This window comes from Hemibagrus wyckioides, linkage group LG04 (genome assembly GCF_019097595.1).
Source record: "Hemibagrus wyckioides isolate EC202008001 linkage group LG04, SWU_Hwy_1.0, whole genome shotgun sequence".
Taxonomy (NCBI): domain Eukaryota; kingdom Metazoa; phylum Chordata; class Actinopteri; order Siluriformes; family Bagridae; genus Hemibagrus; species Hemibagrus wyckioides.
Window position 1 is genome coordinate 22,422,432 of NC_080713.1, and position 17,423 is coordinate 22,439,854.

The 17,423-nt window shown below is 39.7% G+C and overlaps 2 protein-coding genes across 5 annotated transcripts; both read left to right on the forward strand.

The window, feature by feature from the left end:
- Positions 1 to 14: 14 nt before the first annotated feature.
- cotl1 (coactosin-like F-actin binding protein 1) lies at positions 15 to 4,433 on the forward strand. Its single transcript, XM_058387814.1, has 4 exons — positions 15 to 357; positions 986 to 1,068; positions 3,912 to 4,069; positions 4,189 to 4,433. The coding sequence occupies exons 1-4, from the start codon at positions 281 to 283 to the stop codon at positions 4,297 to 4,299; spliced, it is 429 nt and encodes a 142-aa protein (XP_058243797.1). The 5' UTR covers positions 15 to 280; the 3' UTR covers positions 4,300 to 4,433.
- A 7,219-nt stretch (positions 4,434 to 11,652) lies between these two features.
- On the forward strand, positions 11,653 to 16,781 carry meak7 (MTOR associated protein, eak-7 homolog). 4 transcript variants are annotated; one of them, XR_009204416.1, is made up of 9 exons: positions 11,653 to 11,774; positions 11,894 to 12,056; positions 13,088 to 13,315; positions 13,759 to 13,903; positions 14,179 to 14,577; positions 14,667 to 14,785; positions 15,062 to 15,244; positions 16,042 to 16,391; positions 16,463 to 16,781. XR_009204416.1 is itself a non-coding variant. In XM_058387047.1 (8 exons), exons 2-8 carry the CDS (start codon positions 11,898 to 11,900, stop codon positions 16,159 to 16,161), a joined length of 1,353 nt encoding a protein of 450 aa, XP_058243030.1. In that variant the 5' UTR covers positions 11,653 to 11,774; positions 11,894 to 11,897; the 3' UTR covers positions 16,162 to 16,781. The 4 variants fall into 4 exon arrangements, 2 of the variants coding, with proteins under 2 accessions (XP_058243030.1, XP_058243031.1); XR_009204415.1 differs by having other exon boundaries at positions 16,534 to 16,781; XM_058387047.1 differs by having other exon boundaries at positions 16,042 to 16,781.
- The last annotated feature ends 642 nt before the right edge of the window (positions 16,782 to 17,423 follow it).

Consider the following 17,423-nt stretch of genomic DNA (forward strand, 5'->3'; position numbering starts at 1 on the left):
TGAGCCCTGCTGCAAACCGAGACATCAGCCACATCCATTTCGACACCAACATGACTGACAAAGATCACCAACGCCCAGGAAGAGCCAGTAGGAAATGAGTGGTGTAGAGAGAGGAGTGTGCTGCTGAGAGAGAGGAGAATCCCCATAGCGCCACACTGCCAGCATCGTCCTGTCTCTCCGCCTGTCGCATCGCCTTTCTCCGGGATTTAACCCAAGCCTTTCCCACAGCTCTTCCTTTCTATTCTAGGTTGGTTTTCATTTCTGTCTTTTAAAGCTCGAAATGGCAACGCGGATCGACAAAGAAGCTTGCAGGGACGCCTACAACCTGGTCCGGGATGATACCACAGATATAAACTGGTGAGACACATCATTCATTCATTCATTCATTCATTCATTCATTCATTAGAACAGGCTTTCACAATACCTGTGGTGGATCCATTAAGGGACCATGTTTGATACCTTTAGTATGTATCTTTTACGTTTAAAAAACAATGAATTGGAAACATAATGTAAAGATCTCTACTCTAAAAGCTGATTAAAGATACATCACATGCATCTTTCCTATCTTAATGATAGACATTGATACACACCATGCACCACCCTATTAACAAGACAAGGTGCTTGTTTCTAAGAGAAACAGGAGATATTTACCAAATTGACCAAATCAGTGAGCAAACAATAGCATGATCATCAAAATCTAGGGAAGCATAATTGTGTTCACACCTAAAACCCAGACCTGGATAGCTCTCACTACATGTGTGCTACATAATTCCTGATATGTGTTCATTCGTGCCAAGGTTCATATAAAGACTGTAGGTTTCCATTCAGCAAGTCGGCTCTAACGGCTTTGCCGTACAGTACTTTGCTTCATGCCCACTTCCTACTTAGAGATAAACAGAGAGATGATTTTTTTTTTTTTTTTTTTGTCAGACATTTTTGTTTCTGGGTTTTGTATTCACGTGTTGCTTGCGTTTCTTTAACTAAGGGCATCCTTTAAGTATGAAGGGGCAACAATTGTGCCAGCAGGACATGGGACAGATTATGAAGAATTCAAAAGCCAATGCACAGGTAAGCTCTGGTTCCGTTATATTTAGTATTTATAAGGTTTGTGCTTATTGTGTTGTGTTGTAGCTTAATCTCAGATCTGTACTGATGCTGCTTGCTTTACTTTTCCTTTCTCTTGTAATCATTTGCTTGTGTTCCTGTTTATGAAGCAAACTGAAACGAAAGACTTTCTTAGACTTAAAATCTCTCATTTGTGATTTGTTTTATTATATTGTAATCTTTGGCTGGTTTTCACATCAGTCTGACATTTGGTAGAGTGCTGACTACACGGAAGTGAATCAGTACACTACAGGTTACCTTATATGGATATGTAGCCTATCAATTACTAGAAAGCTAGCCTGTAACTGTAAATCATAAGAAACTGAAGAAAAATAATGATAAAAAACCCCTAAAAATAAAAAAACTTACTAAAAGCAAATACTCCTCATGTATCTCAGATTTCTTATGATCACATCTCTGGCACTGCATTTTTATTTCATAGAATACATCATTTACTGATATGTATCGAAAGTGCAAGTATAAGGTAAGAAATAATGGCTGATGGACCCTGTGTGTACTGAAGGGCACTGAATATCTGAAATGGAGCCAATTGGGATTTGGATAATGATGTCACCCCCCATTGCTATGCTGATGTGGATTAGGGTGTGGTGCCTCTCTAAAAGGAGAGTTGCAGTAGTATGCAGGTGCTGCATATCACCCTGACTTCTTTATATTTCCCTAATTTATATACTGACCGGTCCATTCGGGTTATTTACATACTTTAAATACATTAATGTGGGGTTTTCTACAGCGAATTTCCAAGCATTCCACATTTTCTGTTCCCAGATTCAGGCATACCTGAATAATCAGGAACACATGGATCAGGTGTATTATGAGCTGGAACAAAACGAATAATGTGGACCAGCTGAAGGCCCCAGTGACCTAATTTCGAAACTGGATTTCGTATACTGATTGGTTTTGATAAACTTTCACTTCACCCTAACTGGGGAAAGACAGTCAGCCTGAGTGTGGTCACATAGTCTTATTGATTGCTGTTGATTAGTTTGCTGACTTGGATGTTTAGTTTTTAGACCTTTGACTTGATAAGTTAAGAAAATGTACTAATCTGTAGTGTCACGTGTTCATCTGGACTACATGTGCTGATTTTGTTCAAGGCTGGTTCAACCTTAGCTGTTTTAATTGCCATTTTGTGCCTGAACCATTAGAGGTCTATGAATCATGTGACTTGATCATCATTACCTCTAGAAACTGAGCATTATGGGGAACTAAGAAGGTTTTTCAACCACAGTATTTCTCTTTTCGCTGCATCATCAGAGTTGCATTGTTGGTTTAAGGTTAGGCTTGTGCAATGTCAGCATGTAAGCTGACTGGACCTTGAAAAGGAATAGCACTACATAAAATGTGGCATTTCAAAAGGAAGTAAAAGTGGGAAAGCCCTAAATAAGGACAAAGTTAATGTAACAGGTATTCTTTTTCAGACAATGATCATTCTAGGAAATGCTTTCACCTCTTTTCTTTTATTGTAGTTACTATTAATGATTATTCAAAAGAGTAAGATATTTATATGAGTCACTTCCTGGATTTGATTCCTGTTTGCAGCATGACCACAGAGCAAATTATTCTCATGTTTTCAGGGTTAACAGCATGGCTGCTAGTGAGGTTATAGCATGGAAGTGACACCAGTGGTCCTCTTTTTTTCAACTATTATACTTGTAAACATTAAATCCGGTTAATGAACGACTTTGCTTAATATCTGATATACCACAGTGCATGTTGCCAGTGTAATTCTATTAAGGCCAGAGTGCCTCATAACAGGAACAACCATTAGTGGAAAGCACAGGGCAGTGCAGAACAATAGGCTGACACAACTGATAAACTGCATATTCTTTATCTCAGCTTTTTAACCTTTAGCTGTTTTAGGCCCTGTGTCAGTATATGATATAACATTTTCTTCACATAACTGTAGTAGGGCTCAAGATCAAACCTTTAGTAGTTCCCCTAGAGGGGCAGACAAAAGGGGCAGTTGTTTTTCGAAGAGTGAATTGATTTGCAATTAAAATATCAACATCACTATGCATGTAATTCAGAGATTGCTCAAATAAACATTGGATGTCTTCAGTAAAGCAGAGTGTAGTATTGAGGAGTAAAGGTCATGCATGTATAATCACATCAGCTGACGTAGCCTCGCGCCAAAGCACATACAAATTTGGATTTGTTTCTTAACTTTGTTTAAAAAAAAAAGAAAGCCCTTTTTCTCCTAGAGTCACCGCAATATCATTGCAGAGGGGAAAATGATCCAGGGTCTACTGTGTTGTTCTGTTATTATAATACGGATTTATGAAAGGGCAGTACTATTTGGAAAAAATGCTTGTCAGTCACAGATTGATCAGATCAGATCAGATGCAGGATAAAAGCTCCTCTGACAAAAATTTAGGTCTGAAGATCCTTTAAAAAAAATCAGGAAAATTACTTTCTAAGGAAAAGTGCAATAAACAAAAACATTGTTAGCCTTTACAAGGCCAAGTATTTAGGGGTACACTTCAAATTCTTCTTTATATTTCAGTCACTTCTCATGAATACTACACTAGCCTCACACGATGTAGTCATTTTCACAAGAAAGCAGTGTGTCTGTGTTTATGCTTGTTACACTTTGAAGTTATATGCCATTCCTTTACCTCTTCCTTTATTTACACAAGATTTCTTATCAGTTTCCCCCTGTGGCTCCTCCTCCAGGATATTCTTCTGCACTTTATTCTTCAGGGTCATAAATACAGAAACACTATCCCTATTCAAATATGCCAAACAAATGAATAGTCCCATTTCATAATGTCTACTGTCTGTTCCAGACGACAACCGTCTGTTTGGTTTTGTGAGGATCACAACAGGAGATGCCATGAGCAAACGGGCCAAGTTCACCCTCATCACCTGGATCGGGGAGAACGTGAGTGGACTTCAGAGGGCTAAGATCAGCACGGACAAAACGCTGGTGAAAGACGTCTGTCAGGTGCATATCAGATCGCCTTTTTACCGTATTTAGTGGCTTATATATCTGAATGGTAATCACTGACATTATCTGTGAACATCATACAAAGTTCTTGACATGACCTTTTATTCTCTATGCAGAATTTTGCTAAAGAGTTCATGGTCAGCGATCTTCGGGAGCTGGAAGAGGACTACATCCGAAATGAGCTGAAGAAGGCTGGTGGTGCCAACTACGATGCTCAGGCTGAATAGATTCTAGCATATAGAGGAATGGGGTGGGGGTCATCAAAACTGGGTGAATGTGTAGGGTAAACTTTTCATCTCACACTCTCCTTAAACACCTACGCACACACATGCACGCACACACACACACACACACACACACACACATATGCACACACACACTTTTCTGTCCTTCTTCCAATGTGGTCATGATTGGTTTATCTGCTGTACTGTGTATCATCTCACACCAAGGTGCAGACCTCGGTTTTTGTGTTTAGTATAACATCTATAACTGGAGTTTGAGTCAAAGAGGCTCCTTTTGTTCTCGATTGGACCTGACAATGTAACATCATTGAACAATGAAGTTTCTTTTAACTCATGGGTTTCTTCCACTTTATTTTTGTCATTGTTCTTCCATATCTAAATACAGACCACTGTGTTTACGGCCTTAATCTCCCATGGAGAGAGGTGCATCACTGGATGTATGCGTTTGTGTAAACGTGTACGAGTCTGTATGTTTGCAGACGCTGCACTGTGACTCACTCGGCTCCAGGTGATTTTTGGGATTTCAGACACCTTATAAGTCCTGGAAAGCAGTTTCATTGTGCGGGCTGTGGTGTTGTCGCTCAGCCTGTCTGTGGAGCAGGCATTTCTCTGGCGTAGCCTTTCTTTTAGTCATTTAAATTGAAATTTTTCTTAATTTCTTTTCATTCAAAATATTATGCAGCAATTTTTGTTTGGAAATGGAAGATGTCAACAAAGAAAGAAAACATGTCGTGCACAAACTATATGATCATTTCAAAATAAAAGTTTTTTTTTTTTTCCAAAAATTTGTTGTATCATAATTATTTACGTGTTAACCGAACAGCACTGATGTCTCTGGTGTCTTTCGAATTTGAGTCTGTTGCGGTCGAAAATCTGGCTTATGTAATGCAAGCTGCTCATCACAGTGCCACTCCACTCCACGCTAACTGCCCTGGGGACTTTGGGGGAGTCCCATGGGTCATCATGGTCAACAGTGCTGCCGGACTGAGAGCCAATCACAGGCTTAAGCCAAGCTGCTCTGCTTCAACGCCTGTCAATATCCACCCCTCCTTTCCTCTACCCCTCTGTCCACTAACCCCCTTTTTGTTAATCACAGTCTGATTTTTCTCACTCCTCCCCCACCTCTCCCTTTTTGCTCTTTGCATGGCCCATCAACCATTTGGTCTAGCAGATGTGAACTTGACTGCATAATTACTTAATTTACAATCTATAAGCCTCTTGTAGGCTGTTTTTAAGACGCTCGGTATATAGAGACAAGAGAGAACAAAAGAATGGTGTAGGCGATGGCATGAAGAGAAGCATTTTCCTCTTTGTCCCATGCAATGTTATGTATTTGTTCAGTGTTTACAAGTGTTTGGATTGTGAGAACTGGCTGGAAAACATCAAATCAGAGCAGCCAGGAAAGGCTTTAGCAACAGTTCTAGGTCACTGAGGGTAAAAAAACAAGTCTGTGCATTGCTGAAGATGATTTTTCCCTAAATTTTTCAGGAAGGTGAATGTGTGTGAGTAACTATGTAGTGTGCATGAGGCATACTTGTGTTAAGGGGTGGGACAGGTGTTCCTCTGTGTCTGTTGGGACTACATTAATGCGATTAATGACTGCTGAGGATTGATTAGTCTCTTGTCACAGTGTCTCAAGCTGTGTACTGACTCAACAGTTCCACGCACATTCAACGCAACCTTGGGCTAGTCTCACTGCCTCACAGCAGAGATTCCAGGCTGGTGCATGTCCAAACAGCTCCATGGCTCTTTTCACGAGTATTGCTGTTTGGTTTTGTTGATCTTTGTGCGTGTGTGTGTGTGTCTGTGTGTGTGTGTCTGTGTGTGTCTGTGTGTGAGCATATTTCGAAACATTGCTTAGCATCTTGTTTACAATAAGAGTCACAAGGAAGCCCCTGCTAGCTATTCTCCTCAGATCCTTCCTGCATTCCAGGGGCCTCTCAAATATTTCATAGCCCACACACATTACTGGAATTATGTGCTGCTATTTTGTGTGTGTGTGTGTCTGAATACACTGTTATTCTAGTAATCTGTTAGCCTAGTAATTGTGTCAACCTGAGCGTGAGTAGCTCCTGACTCATTTCCATGTTTGTGAATTAAAAATAAAGAATCTGACAACATGTATAGACGAGTTCGTAGGAGGAGATTTAAATGACCACTGTGACATTGCCTGAGATCCCACACAAGGCTACTGTTGCCATGTACTTGTTATTGAAACTGGCAATTCTCCATTCATAGAGTCAGTGGGGGATTTGCATGCATCCAAACACATGCATTTACATGTAGTATGGCTTGGCCAGCAGCAAGCTGTTTAAAACATGCCCTTATATGCACATGACACAGAATTGGAGGTGAGGATGGCATTGCTGCCTAGCTAGGCTACGGAACAGCCTGGTCTCAGAGGCAGAGCTGGAGCCTGATTTGGTTGGGCCTTTTGGTTAAGGTTTTATGATAGGACGAAGGGGGAGGGTTCTGGAGGCGAGCAAGGGGAGCCCTTTGAGTCTGAGTGAATGGGGAGAGAATGCAAGAGTGAATGGATCATTTCTCAATGCTCCTGTGTGATACTCAAGCTATGGCACAGTGCAGCTTTTGTCAGCAGCTAATGAGCTGAGCCACAAATCTCCAAATCGGTGCCGAGGCTTCGTCATCACTGAGTAACTGCTGCCAAAACACAATCCAACAACCTGCTTCAAGAACTATGTCCCAGATTCACCCTGCAGCAAATACTGTTCTAGTGCACCTGACACCTTTAAAGGAAGTCTACGTAAACATTAATACATTCTAGTCAGGTCCTTTCGTCAACTTGCTTTTTTGCTAATCCCTACAAAGGGATTGTTTAAGTCATAATATGACCTCATATCTGGACTTCTTAGTGGTCTCGGTTGGTCAGATATCAGCACAAGGTCATGTAGAACAAACTAACCACTGACCTGAAAGAAATCAACTTTGACCTATAGAGATGTATATATGATTCCTTATAGTTCCCTTTTAAATGTCACTACACACATTTACGCAGTTGCCTCACTGCTTGTTTAATTAAGCCATAACTCTTGTGTGTATGGATCAATGAGCTTCATAAAACAGCTATTCATTTATTGATTCCACCTCCAGTTGTAGCATGTTAATAAAACATGAGACATGCTTCCACATGAAAGGTCGCAAATATCATTTATAAAGGTCGTTTTTTTTAACGTTCCCTGTGGGATTCTGTCAATTTGATGGACATCATGTAACACGACTACTGCAAGTACTGCAAGTATTTTTGCATCAGCTTTTGAAACAACGTTATAGATTATTAATATGTGTGTCTCCCCATTCAGTCTTTTATGGCTTTAGTGAGTCACAGTACACTGAAAATGAGCCTTGCATTTACAAACAACAGGTATCAATGTGAAAGAGAAACTACATAGAGAAACTACATACTGTATTTCGTTCTTGGTTCATCTAAATATGCTAACTGTAACGTAAGTCCCTCTACCTTGGCTGTTTGTTTGTTTCAACTGCCATAGCTTTGTCTAGTTTCAGTATTTCAACAAGCCAGTCTTTGGGCGTTGTAGTGAGTATGACTCATATAGTCATGGACATTCAATCTTGGGAAACGTATAACCTTAAGCAATGTAATTGCCAGAATTATCTAATAAACTAACTTTGAGCATCCTGTATATTTGCTAAGATGCAAACAGATCATATTACCTCAGAAAGCTTTGTGAGGCAAATGGTTTAAATATGACTTCCAAAGTTCAGCAGTGAGGTACAGACTTTGACACATTAGTCATGCTTCAGTCACACCAAACATAACTACTCTGTAAGTCAAAATATCCACTCAGAGAGAGAGAGAGTGGGCTTTAACAACATATAGAAAAATAAATATGTTTTTAAACATGCATGACACGTATACAATTCATACAGACAGAGAATGTGCAGCTATGTGTGTTAAAAGAGGAGAAGTTCCCTGTTTAAAGCTGAAGTGGGTAGGCCACTACACAGTCACATCTGCTGATTGGCCAATACAGTTATATCTGCTGACAAAACAACAGACGGAAGATGAAGACAACTGTGTATACCCACACATTATCCCAAGTGTAGTTTGTGCGTGCCAGCACCTGTGCATGAATCTGCATATGTAAATAGTTCGGTGGTATTTTCAGCTCTGTATGTTCTACGTGAATGAATAAGTGCGCGTAGGTTGCTCATCATTTCCTGTACAATTGCCACAATGAAGACCTTTTACCATATACGGCAGTGAAGCGAAGGTGGTAGACGGAGCTAGAGGAAAAGAAGAAGTGAAGACTGCTCTCGTGTCTCAACTTGCACCTTGTTGCTGGCGTGTGTAAATGACTGGAAGGTTACTGCCAGAGACGTCTATTTTTTATTTTTTTTAAAGAGTGTTTTATGGGCTCGTGTGCATGTGCACAGCTGAAATGTTGCTACGCTGTGTTCTGCCTGTGCTTGTATGACACATGCCTGAAAAAAAAAAAAGAGAAATGAATGGTCAGTGTAGAACCACCTAACCACTCTGTCAAGACATATTACACCCTAGCAGTAACCTACTTTAACAAGTTAATGTATGACATTCACATCAATATGTTAAAGGTTAATGCACTGGTAACAATATAACGTAGTAACATTAGTGCACTGCATGGTTGATTAAAGGGCAGAAGGATTAAGGAAGCAGGAATAGATTCAGAACTATGCTGGGAAACATAAATGCTTAAGAATATCTAAAGTAAAAGTGAAACAGATTAAAAGTAAAACACTATCATGGGTGTGCTTTGAACATCTGAAACATAATGTATGATCTTAGTTTCATAATACGTTGTGGACAGCTTTAAAATCTGTGGCAGTGTGAATATGGTCTGTGTGTATAAGTGTGAATAGAAGTGTCTTATCTCTCGTTAAATCTTTTGGTTTGCTGCCTGATACAACATTTTCTGTTTCATTGCACTGCATAAGGCTCAGACTGATATGTGGGCAAACCAACATATCTTATTTCTCGTTCACAAAGAACTCAGTGCTCAGTGTGTGTACCTGTTTCAATATGGGGTGAACAAGGTCATGCATTCTCACAGATTGTAGGTAAGTTGCAGACCAGAGCAATTCACCCAAAATGAAACAGACAGACTTGCACCTCTTTGTGGTTGGCATGCTTTGCATGCAACACTGCACTCTGTGCGGTGCTATATGTCTTCTGGGGCTTTTATGTACAGTATCTACAGTTGGATGTAAAGCTATCTACAGTTAGGTATAAGGTCTAACAGACAAAGGTGTGAACACTATAATGCACTAGGCTGAGAGTCTGTTTAGGGTTTTCACTGAAAAAAAAATGATCAACATCAAGTAATAAACCTTTCACAGAAAGCAATAAAATAAAAAAGTGCATTTATTATCCTGATAGTTTTCCTATCACAGAGCATCCTATGTTGAAGTGTTTTATTCTCTTTATACCTCACCGTATATATCACAACTTTTTATTAACACATGGCATACTTCATTAAAGTATCACACCATTTATAATTGCAGTTATTGTTGCAGAACGTCCATGAAACAAGTCAGTTCCTGTTATCACTTATGTTATTGCAGCACCTTCTCTTTTTTACTCTCTTTAAGTTAATAACACAAAAAGAAAGCTACTTTTCACATTGCTAAATAAAGTGAAAGTGCAAACCCCTCTGTTCTGAAAGCTTTTTCCATAGTAAAACAGTTTCACCTGTCAAAGAGTACTGGCACGGGAGACTTCTGCCCTAAATGTTAAACAAAATCTTCTCACAAGAAAGCTCAACGGCGCTGTGGTGGAATTGCAATCACTATGAGATTATTATGAGATGTTCGTAAAGACTGCAGCAGTATCTAAATAGCTCTTTGTCAGCTACTTTGTCACAGCAGGTGTAGACCTGCTGAGGCCTCGCCAGGCCTCCTCAGACAGCCTGCCGCAGTTACATTACATACCAGCAGGGAATCCTAACAGCTCAGGCTGAAGACCTAGTCAAGATATGCAAAAAGGATGTTCAGTTGCAGTCTTTAAAAGAGCTTGAGAGAGTGTTAGTGAAGTGAGGGCAAGAAGCATTTATCACCACACATTACTGTGGAATTCTTTTCTTCGCATATAAGGAAGTTGGGGTCAGAGCTCAGGGGCAGCTATGATACAGCACCCCCAGAACAGGGAGGGTTAATTTAATTGCCCAGTAATGGAGCTTGATGGTGCTGGGGATTGAACCGCATCCTCCAATCGACAACCCAGAGCCATAAGTATTAGTACTAACAAAAAAATGTTTAGTTTAGATTAGTATAGATATTAGGGTGTGGCACCACTACCGATAATCAGTGTTAATCACATGCCACATTGGTATTAGATTTATTTTTATGTATTTAATTAACCTCACCGTTATTAAAATTTCTACTAAAACCTACTGAGATCATATTGCCCACGTCTACTGCCTGCAGGTTGTCACGGTGCTAAGCTCAGCCCATCATCACGCCCAGCTCTCAACCAAGGGCTCTTATGCCCTTAAAAGGCGCTTTTTCATCGCCTGCTGGTTTGAGGAAAAGCGCTGCAAACTCGGACAGGGCGCAGTGCAGCCCACTTACACACGACTGCCCTCTTTTGGTGAAGATGAGGAATTACACATAAATTATCTGTAACCAATTATCTGTACTGTTACTTCATGTAATATAATTGCACATCATATTATTATTATTTTTATTATTATTTTTATTATTATTATTATAATCATTATTACTCATTCTTATTTTTGATATAGTTTATTACATTTACTTTATTGATATACGCAGTCTAAGGAGGAGAAGGCTATATTGAAGTTTTATACTGTATATAACTGTATACGAAACAAATAATACCTTGAAATAATTTATAATAAATAATATCGTCTTATAATTTATAGAAATATTATAGAATTTATAATAACTAAAAATGATCTCTGTCGTTTATGATCTGCTATTTATTCAAGTATAAATCTATTGCAATATTATTATATTATACTCTATATAATGAATGCATAAACTGTGTAACTATTTCCTGTTATTTTAATACCATTTATATTATATTATATTATATTATATTATATTATATTATATTATTATTTTACTATTTAACTTTAATAGTGACAGTTAATTTCTTTTTAAAAAAATCAGGATACTATAAATAAAAGTAAACATTTTAAAAAATGCTTTAAAAACGCTGGATGAATCACTTCCCCCGAAGCGAAATAATAAAACAGAATGGACCAATCATAATAGGGAAACACAGCAAGCAGGTAAATGACGGAACACTTTTAAGCCAATCACAGTTGGATTTAGATAGGCAGCCGTTTCATTGGTCACCCGGCAATGACGCGTCATGGGATCCAGGAAGTAAATCGCTCTGTTTACATTCAGCGCTGAAATGTGATCACATGTCCGTCTTTCTACACACTGTTCATCGATAATTGGCTGCTAATCAGTTTGTATGTATAAGATTTGTCTAGTGATTTAACAATAATATTCGATCTCGATTAATCCGAATCATCCTGGAGCCTGAACTTGCTGTAAATCGTATAGCTGTGCATCTTCTTTTGCCCTGCAGATCGATGGGGAACACAGAAAGTGCTGTAGTGCAGAAACGACTGGTCCGTTTTCGACCCGATGAGCGACCCGTTATTGAGGGAGTCTTTGACAGACTTCAGAGCACCAGCAGCTCGTCTGTGCCTACTGGAAAAGCCAATGTTTTACACGTAGACACGTTCAAGGTTGGAATAATAATCTGCAATAGTCTGAATCTCTTCCCAGTTCGGTATAGAGATACAGGATATTCCCAAAAGTTTTAGGACACCCCTCCAAATCATTGACTTCAGGTGTTGTTTTTCCAGGGGTTGAGCTTGGCCCCTTGGTTCCAGTGAAAGGAACTCTTAATGCTTCAGTTTACCAAGACATTTTGGACAATTTCATGCTTTGTGGGAACAGTTTGGGGATGACCCCTTCCTGTTCCAGCATGACTGCCCGCACCAGTGCACAAAGCAAGGTCCATGAGGCCAGAGTCCTGGCCTCAACCTGATAGAACACCTTTGGGATGAATTAGAGCAGAGACTGTGTGTCAGGCCTTCACGTCCAACATCAGTGCCTGACCTCACAAATGGTCAAAAATTCCCATAAACACACTCCTAAAACTTGTGGAAAGCCTTCCCAAAAGAGCTGAAGCTGTTATAGCTGCAAAGGGCACACCGACTCCATATTAAATTCACGTGCATGTAAAGGCAGACGTCACAGTTTTGGCCTGGCCCACATTCTCCTCTCTAATTCATCTCAAAGGTGTTCTATCAGGTTGAGGTCAGGACACTGTGCAGGCCAGTCCTCCACACCAAAGTTCCTCCACACCAAACTCGCTCATCCATGTCTTTATGGACCTTGCTTTGTGCACTGGTGTGCAGTCATGTTGGAACAGGAAGGGGTCATCCCCAAACTGTTCCCACAAAGTTTGGAGCATGAAATTGTCCAAAATGTCTTGGTATGCTGAAGCGTTAAGAGTTCCTTTCACTGGAACTAAGGGGCCAAGCCCAAACCTTGAAAAACAACACCTGCATTCAATGATTTGGAGGGGTGTCCTAAAACTTTTGGAAATATAGTGTACATACTCAGCATCTTGCATGAGTGATGAGCATTAATTAATCACTGTGAACTGTAATTAAGTAGCTCTTAGGAAATATGCATATAAAATTAGGAATTTGTTCACATCACATTCTGTACAAAATGACCCCCCTTTCGACTTTTTGTTAATTTAAAGATAACTATGGGTAAAATGACTTCAGACTCAATGATTTTGAGAGTCTATGAGGGAATCTGCAGTGTGGACCCTGGTGTGCCAGTGCCACCTGGTGGTGGGGTAAGTCGAGAGCAGCTGGTGATCTTCTTGGCAGATGCTCTTCGGGGTACAGCAGAGGAGAGAGCACCGCTTGTCATGGCGATGGCACACGGGACCAAAGCAACAGTTATGACCAATCAGATAAGAGAAGTGAGTATGAGTATGGGCTGGAGCTTCAAAACATTGTCCCTCTTCTCTTATGTGGCTCTCGCTTGCCTTGTTGCAGGCACATATTATTCATATAAATTTGTGGAGGCAGTGGGGAAAGCTGTGTGCTTTGTTTTGACCCACAGTGATGATGCAGTTGTATGATATGAAATCTGCTTAGTGCTTCAGGCTATTTAAAAATTGTAAATATGTTTATGCTCATTGCTTAAAATAAATAATGAATTATTCAAAAATTAATAAATAAAAAAAAGCATATTCTGCTATTTTGTGAAAAGATAAATGAAATATTTAGCCACTAGTTTTGATTAATAATGATTGTGATATGATTTGTAATATATAATAGCAGTAAAGGTGCATAGTAATTTATGTATAATGTAAAGACATTTGCAGAGACATTTGTGGTTTTTATTTGATGTTATCTACAGTTGTTAGAGGACTTGGTATCGGCTGTAGTTCAGACTCTCACACACAGGGGACATCTGCGAGGCTGGAGACCAGATCACATGGGTCACGGTGATCAGGGGGTGAAGCTTTTGGCTGAGCAGTTGAGCTCTGAGTTAAAAGCCTCAGGTTAGTGATATCACTTATGTTTGTTTGACTTATATTTAAATATTTTATATTATATTTTAATTGTCTGTAAAAATTAATAATAAAAAAAAATTATAGCTGGAATCTAATTTCATAGCTGGCATCTAAATTTAAATAATGAGATTTCTGTAGGCTGTATTTTGTTTTTTAGACATATAGGATTTGCTAGGATCGTGCCTTTATAATAAATATGAATATTTAATAAATGTGAGTTTTAATAAATTTGTTCTAACTGATTCCCCTTTTCTTTCCTGTAGATCAGAACATGTGTGATGTTGCTTGTCTCGAGGACTGGCTATTTCGTGTCTCGGGTGTGTCCACATTTCTGGAGCTCCTGATTGGTGAGGGTCTTGATGTAGGATTGACCTCACGCCCACCTCCCACTCTGCTGCCCCAGTGTCAAAGTGCACCCTGGACTGAGCTGCGCTCTATACTGGATATACCATTTCTCATGTTCCTGACCTCTCAGCTGCCTTCAGGAAACACTGCCCCCTGGAGGCTGCTGTTTTCTACCAACGTACATGGTGAAAGCTTCACCCGCCTGGTTGGAAACTGTAAAAGCCGGGGCTCCACTGTGTTACTGGTGAAAGACACCAAGGGCCACATATTTGGAGGCTTTGCTTCTCATAGCTGGGAGATCAAACCTCAGTTTCAGGGTAAGTGGCACAGAGAGAGCCACCAAACTAATACTGACTGTGTTCCAGGTTATTCTTTTTCCTTATGATTGGTCTCACTTTATTTCTAGGTGATTCCAGGTGCTTCCTGTTTTCTGTGTCGCCATCTATGCGAGTGTTCACATGTACTGGTTATAACCAGCACTACATGTACCTGAACCAGGGTCAGCAAACCATGCCCAATGGTCTGGTAAGACTATACATCACTTTGTGTTGTCCACCATTATAATTTTAAGTTCTCCTCCAGCAATACAGAGAAAATTTGTCTCTGTTTGCACCCCACTCTATGCTGTTTACAAAAAAGAAAAGAATACAAATAAATGGCAAATGATCCTCTTTCCACCTGTCCGTTATGTTGCCTGTTGATTCATAAGATCCTCTTCTTGCACTCACATTCAGAGGTTCTAGCTAGGCGTATGTCCGGAGGCCTCCTAAAGCAATGGCATTTTTTGCTGTCTGATTATAGGGTATGGGTGGACAGCATGGGTATTTTGGTTTGTGGCTGGACAGCGATTTTGGCCGTGGTCATAGTCGGGCTCGTCCACGTTGCACCACTTATGGTAGTCCTCAACTCTCGGGAGATGAAGACTTCACAGTCGACACAGTAGAGGTGTGGGGAGTTGGTGTGCCCCCTGAGGAACAGGAACAGGTCAGTGACATGTCTACAGTGTTATCACTAAGAACTGATATCCCATAATGCTGACTCATATTTTACTCATATCACAAATGTTGTCAGCCACTATTATTTATCTTTATGACACACTGCTGTCTAATATCTAATGATTGGTCAGATGGTTTTATCGTGACAGTTTACATGTGTGGCAGACACAGCACATAAACTGACTTAAGAACATGTGGATTTGTTATTATAGAGAAGTTTTTTGTGTGGAGACATTCATTTAGCATTTTTTGGAAGGAGTCTCCAGCTTCAGCGATTTGTCAGCGGTGAAGATCTGACTTTTATGAAACAGCAACTAAACTTTCTCAGTAACGTTACAGGATGATTTTCTTTCTTGTATTAACTTCAAGAGGTAAAAAGGGAGAGCTGCTGAAATGATATAACAGGACTTTGTTTCACAGACTCTCCACAACATTAATGCATGCATATTTGTATAAAAAGTCAAAAGTTTTTTCTTGGAACACTGCGGTTGTTTATGAGGAATGAAATAGGATGTGCTCAGGATGTGTTGTTGTAGGAAAATATCAGCTTTGTGGGTGGTAATGGTGTGGTAACATCACGCCACCTTGTCATGTATTTTCCTATAACAACGTCCCACAGTGTTTTTTATCTTATATAATCAGTCATATGCATACTACGGTGATATGTCCATCCATAGTTACTGAATGATATGATGATTAGTGTGAAATTTTTGTGAATTTTAAAATCTTGGGGAAATCTGTTAATATGTAAGATTACAACCTTGGCATTTTCTGTTCTCTTTACAGGATGAGAAAAAGAAGAGTGTTCTGGATGCAGATCCTGAGGTGCAGGCTATAATGGAGATGACGGGGAAAACCCTGCATAGCCAAGGCCTCCGAGAGCCAGAAGAAGAAGATGATGGATGAGAGATTTATGTAACACATAAGAAAGACTGGTGCTGCTTTTACTTGGACAGGTTGGGTGACAAAAAATATGTAGTCTTTATAATTTTTCAATAAGTTGTGCATTACGAATTATGACTGAAACTGGACAAAAGTCAGGATGCTTAATCTGATATATATATATATATATATCATTAACCTGAGATCGTCAATAGCGTCCAAGATTTATTTTGTAATGAGATTTTACTTCTTAGGTCTGTTTATGAATTCGGCTAACAGTTTCATTCATTACCCACATTGACTGTACTGAGATTTTACTTCTTAGGTCTGTTTATGAATTCGGCTAACAGTTTCATTCATTACCCACATTGACTGTACTGAGATTTTACTTCTTAGGTCTGTTTATGAATTCAGCTAATGGTTTCATTCATTACCCACATTGCCACTTTGAGTCTCACATTTGCTGTCCCCACTACTGTTAAGATGAATTTCTTATCAATATGACGCTGCATGCTGGAAGAATTTCTCTGACAATTCTGCAAAAAGTAGCTCTTATTTGGTTTTCACAGTTACCTGACTTTTATCACTTGTGTTTTACATCGTAGTAGAATTTTTTTCTCCTATTAAATGCTTTTGTAACTGTACCAGCAGAGTCTCTCTGTGATGCCGGCATGGTAGATGACCACAAATCTATCATGGTAATATTATGAAAATACTGCACTGGCCAATAATTACTAAATACATCACAAACATTTCATTGAACACAGGTTTATGCATTTCAAGAAGAAGTCAAGAAGCTTTTATTGTCCTTTCAACCACATACACTGATCAGCCATATACATTACAAGCACCGACAGGTGAGGTGAATAGCACTGATTATCTCCTCATCATGGCACCTGTCAGTGGGTGGGATATATTAGGCAGCAAGTAAACATTTTGTCCAGCAAGTATAAATTTTGTCCAAAACTGCGGCTCTTGTGAGGTGTTCCCGGTCTGCGGTGGTCAGTATCTATCAAAAGTGGTCCAAGGAAGGAACAGTGGTGAACTGGTGACAGGGTCATGGGCGGCCAAGGCTCATTGATGCACTGGGGGAACGAACACTGGCCTGTGTGATCCGATCCAACAGATGAGCTCAAACTGCTGAAGAAGTTAATGCTGGTTCTGATAGAAAGGTGTCAGAATACACCGTGCATGACGGTTCCGGGCTGTTTTGACAGCAAAAGGGGGGACCAACACATACACAATATTAGGCAGGTGTATTACGCAGTACACAGTGAAATGAGACA

Excerpts from the sequence above, each read along its gene's own strand:
- cotl1 (XM_058387814.1), top strand. The coding sequence starts at position 281 with ATGGCAACGCGGATCGACAAAGAAGCTTGCAGGGACGCCTACAACCTG. Across the intron at positions 358-985 it reads GATACCACAGATATAAACTG|GGCATCCTTTAAGTATGAAG; the intron begins GTGAGACACATC and ends TCTTTAACTAAG. Across the intron at positions 1,069-3,911 it reads ATTCAAAAGCCAATGCACAG|ACGACAACCGTCTGTTTGGT; the intron begins GTAAGCTCTGGT and ends TGTCTGTTCCAG.
- meak7 (XM_058387047.1), top strand. The coding sequence starts at position 11,898 with ATGGGGAACACAGAAAGTGCTGTAGTGCAGAAACGACTGGTCCGTTTT. Across the intron at positions 13,904-14,178 it reads CTCTGAGTTAAAAGCCTCAG|ATCAGAACATGTGTGATGTT; the intron begins GTTAGTGATATC and ends TCTTTCCTGTAG. Across the intron at positions 14,578-14,666 it reads GATCAAACCTCAGTTTCAGG|GTGATTCCAGGTGCTTCCTG; the intron begins GTAAGTGGCACA and ends CTTTATTTCTAG.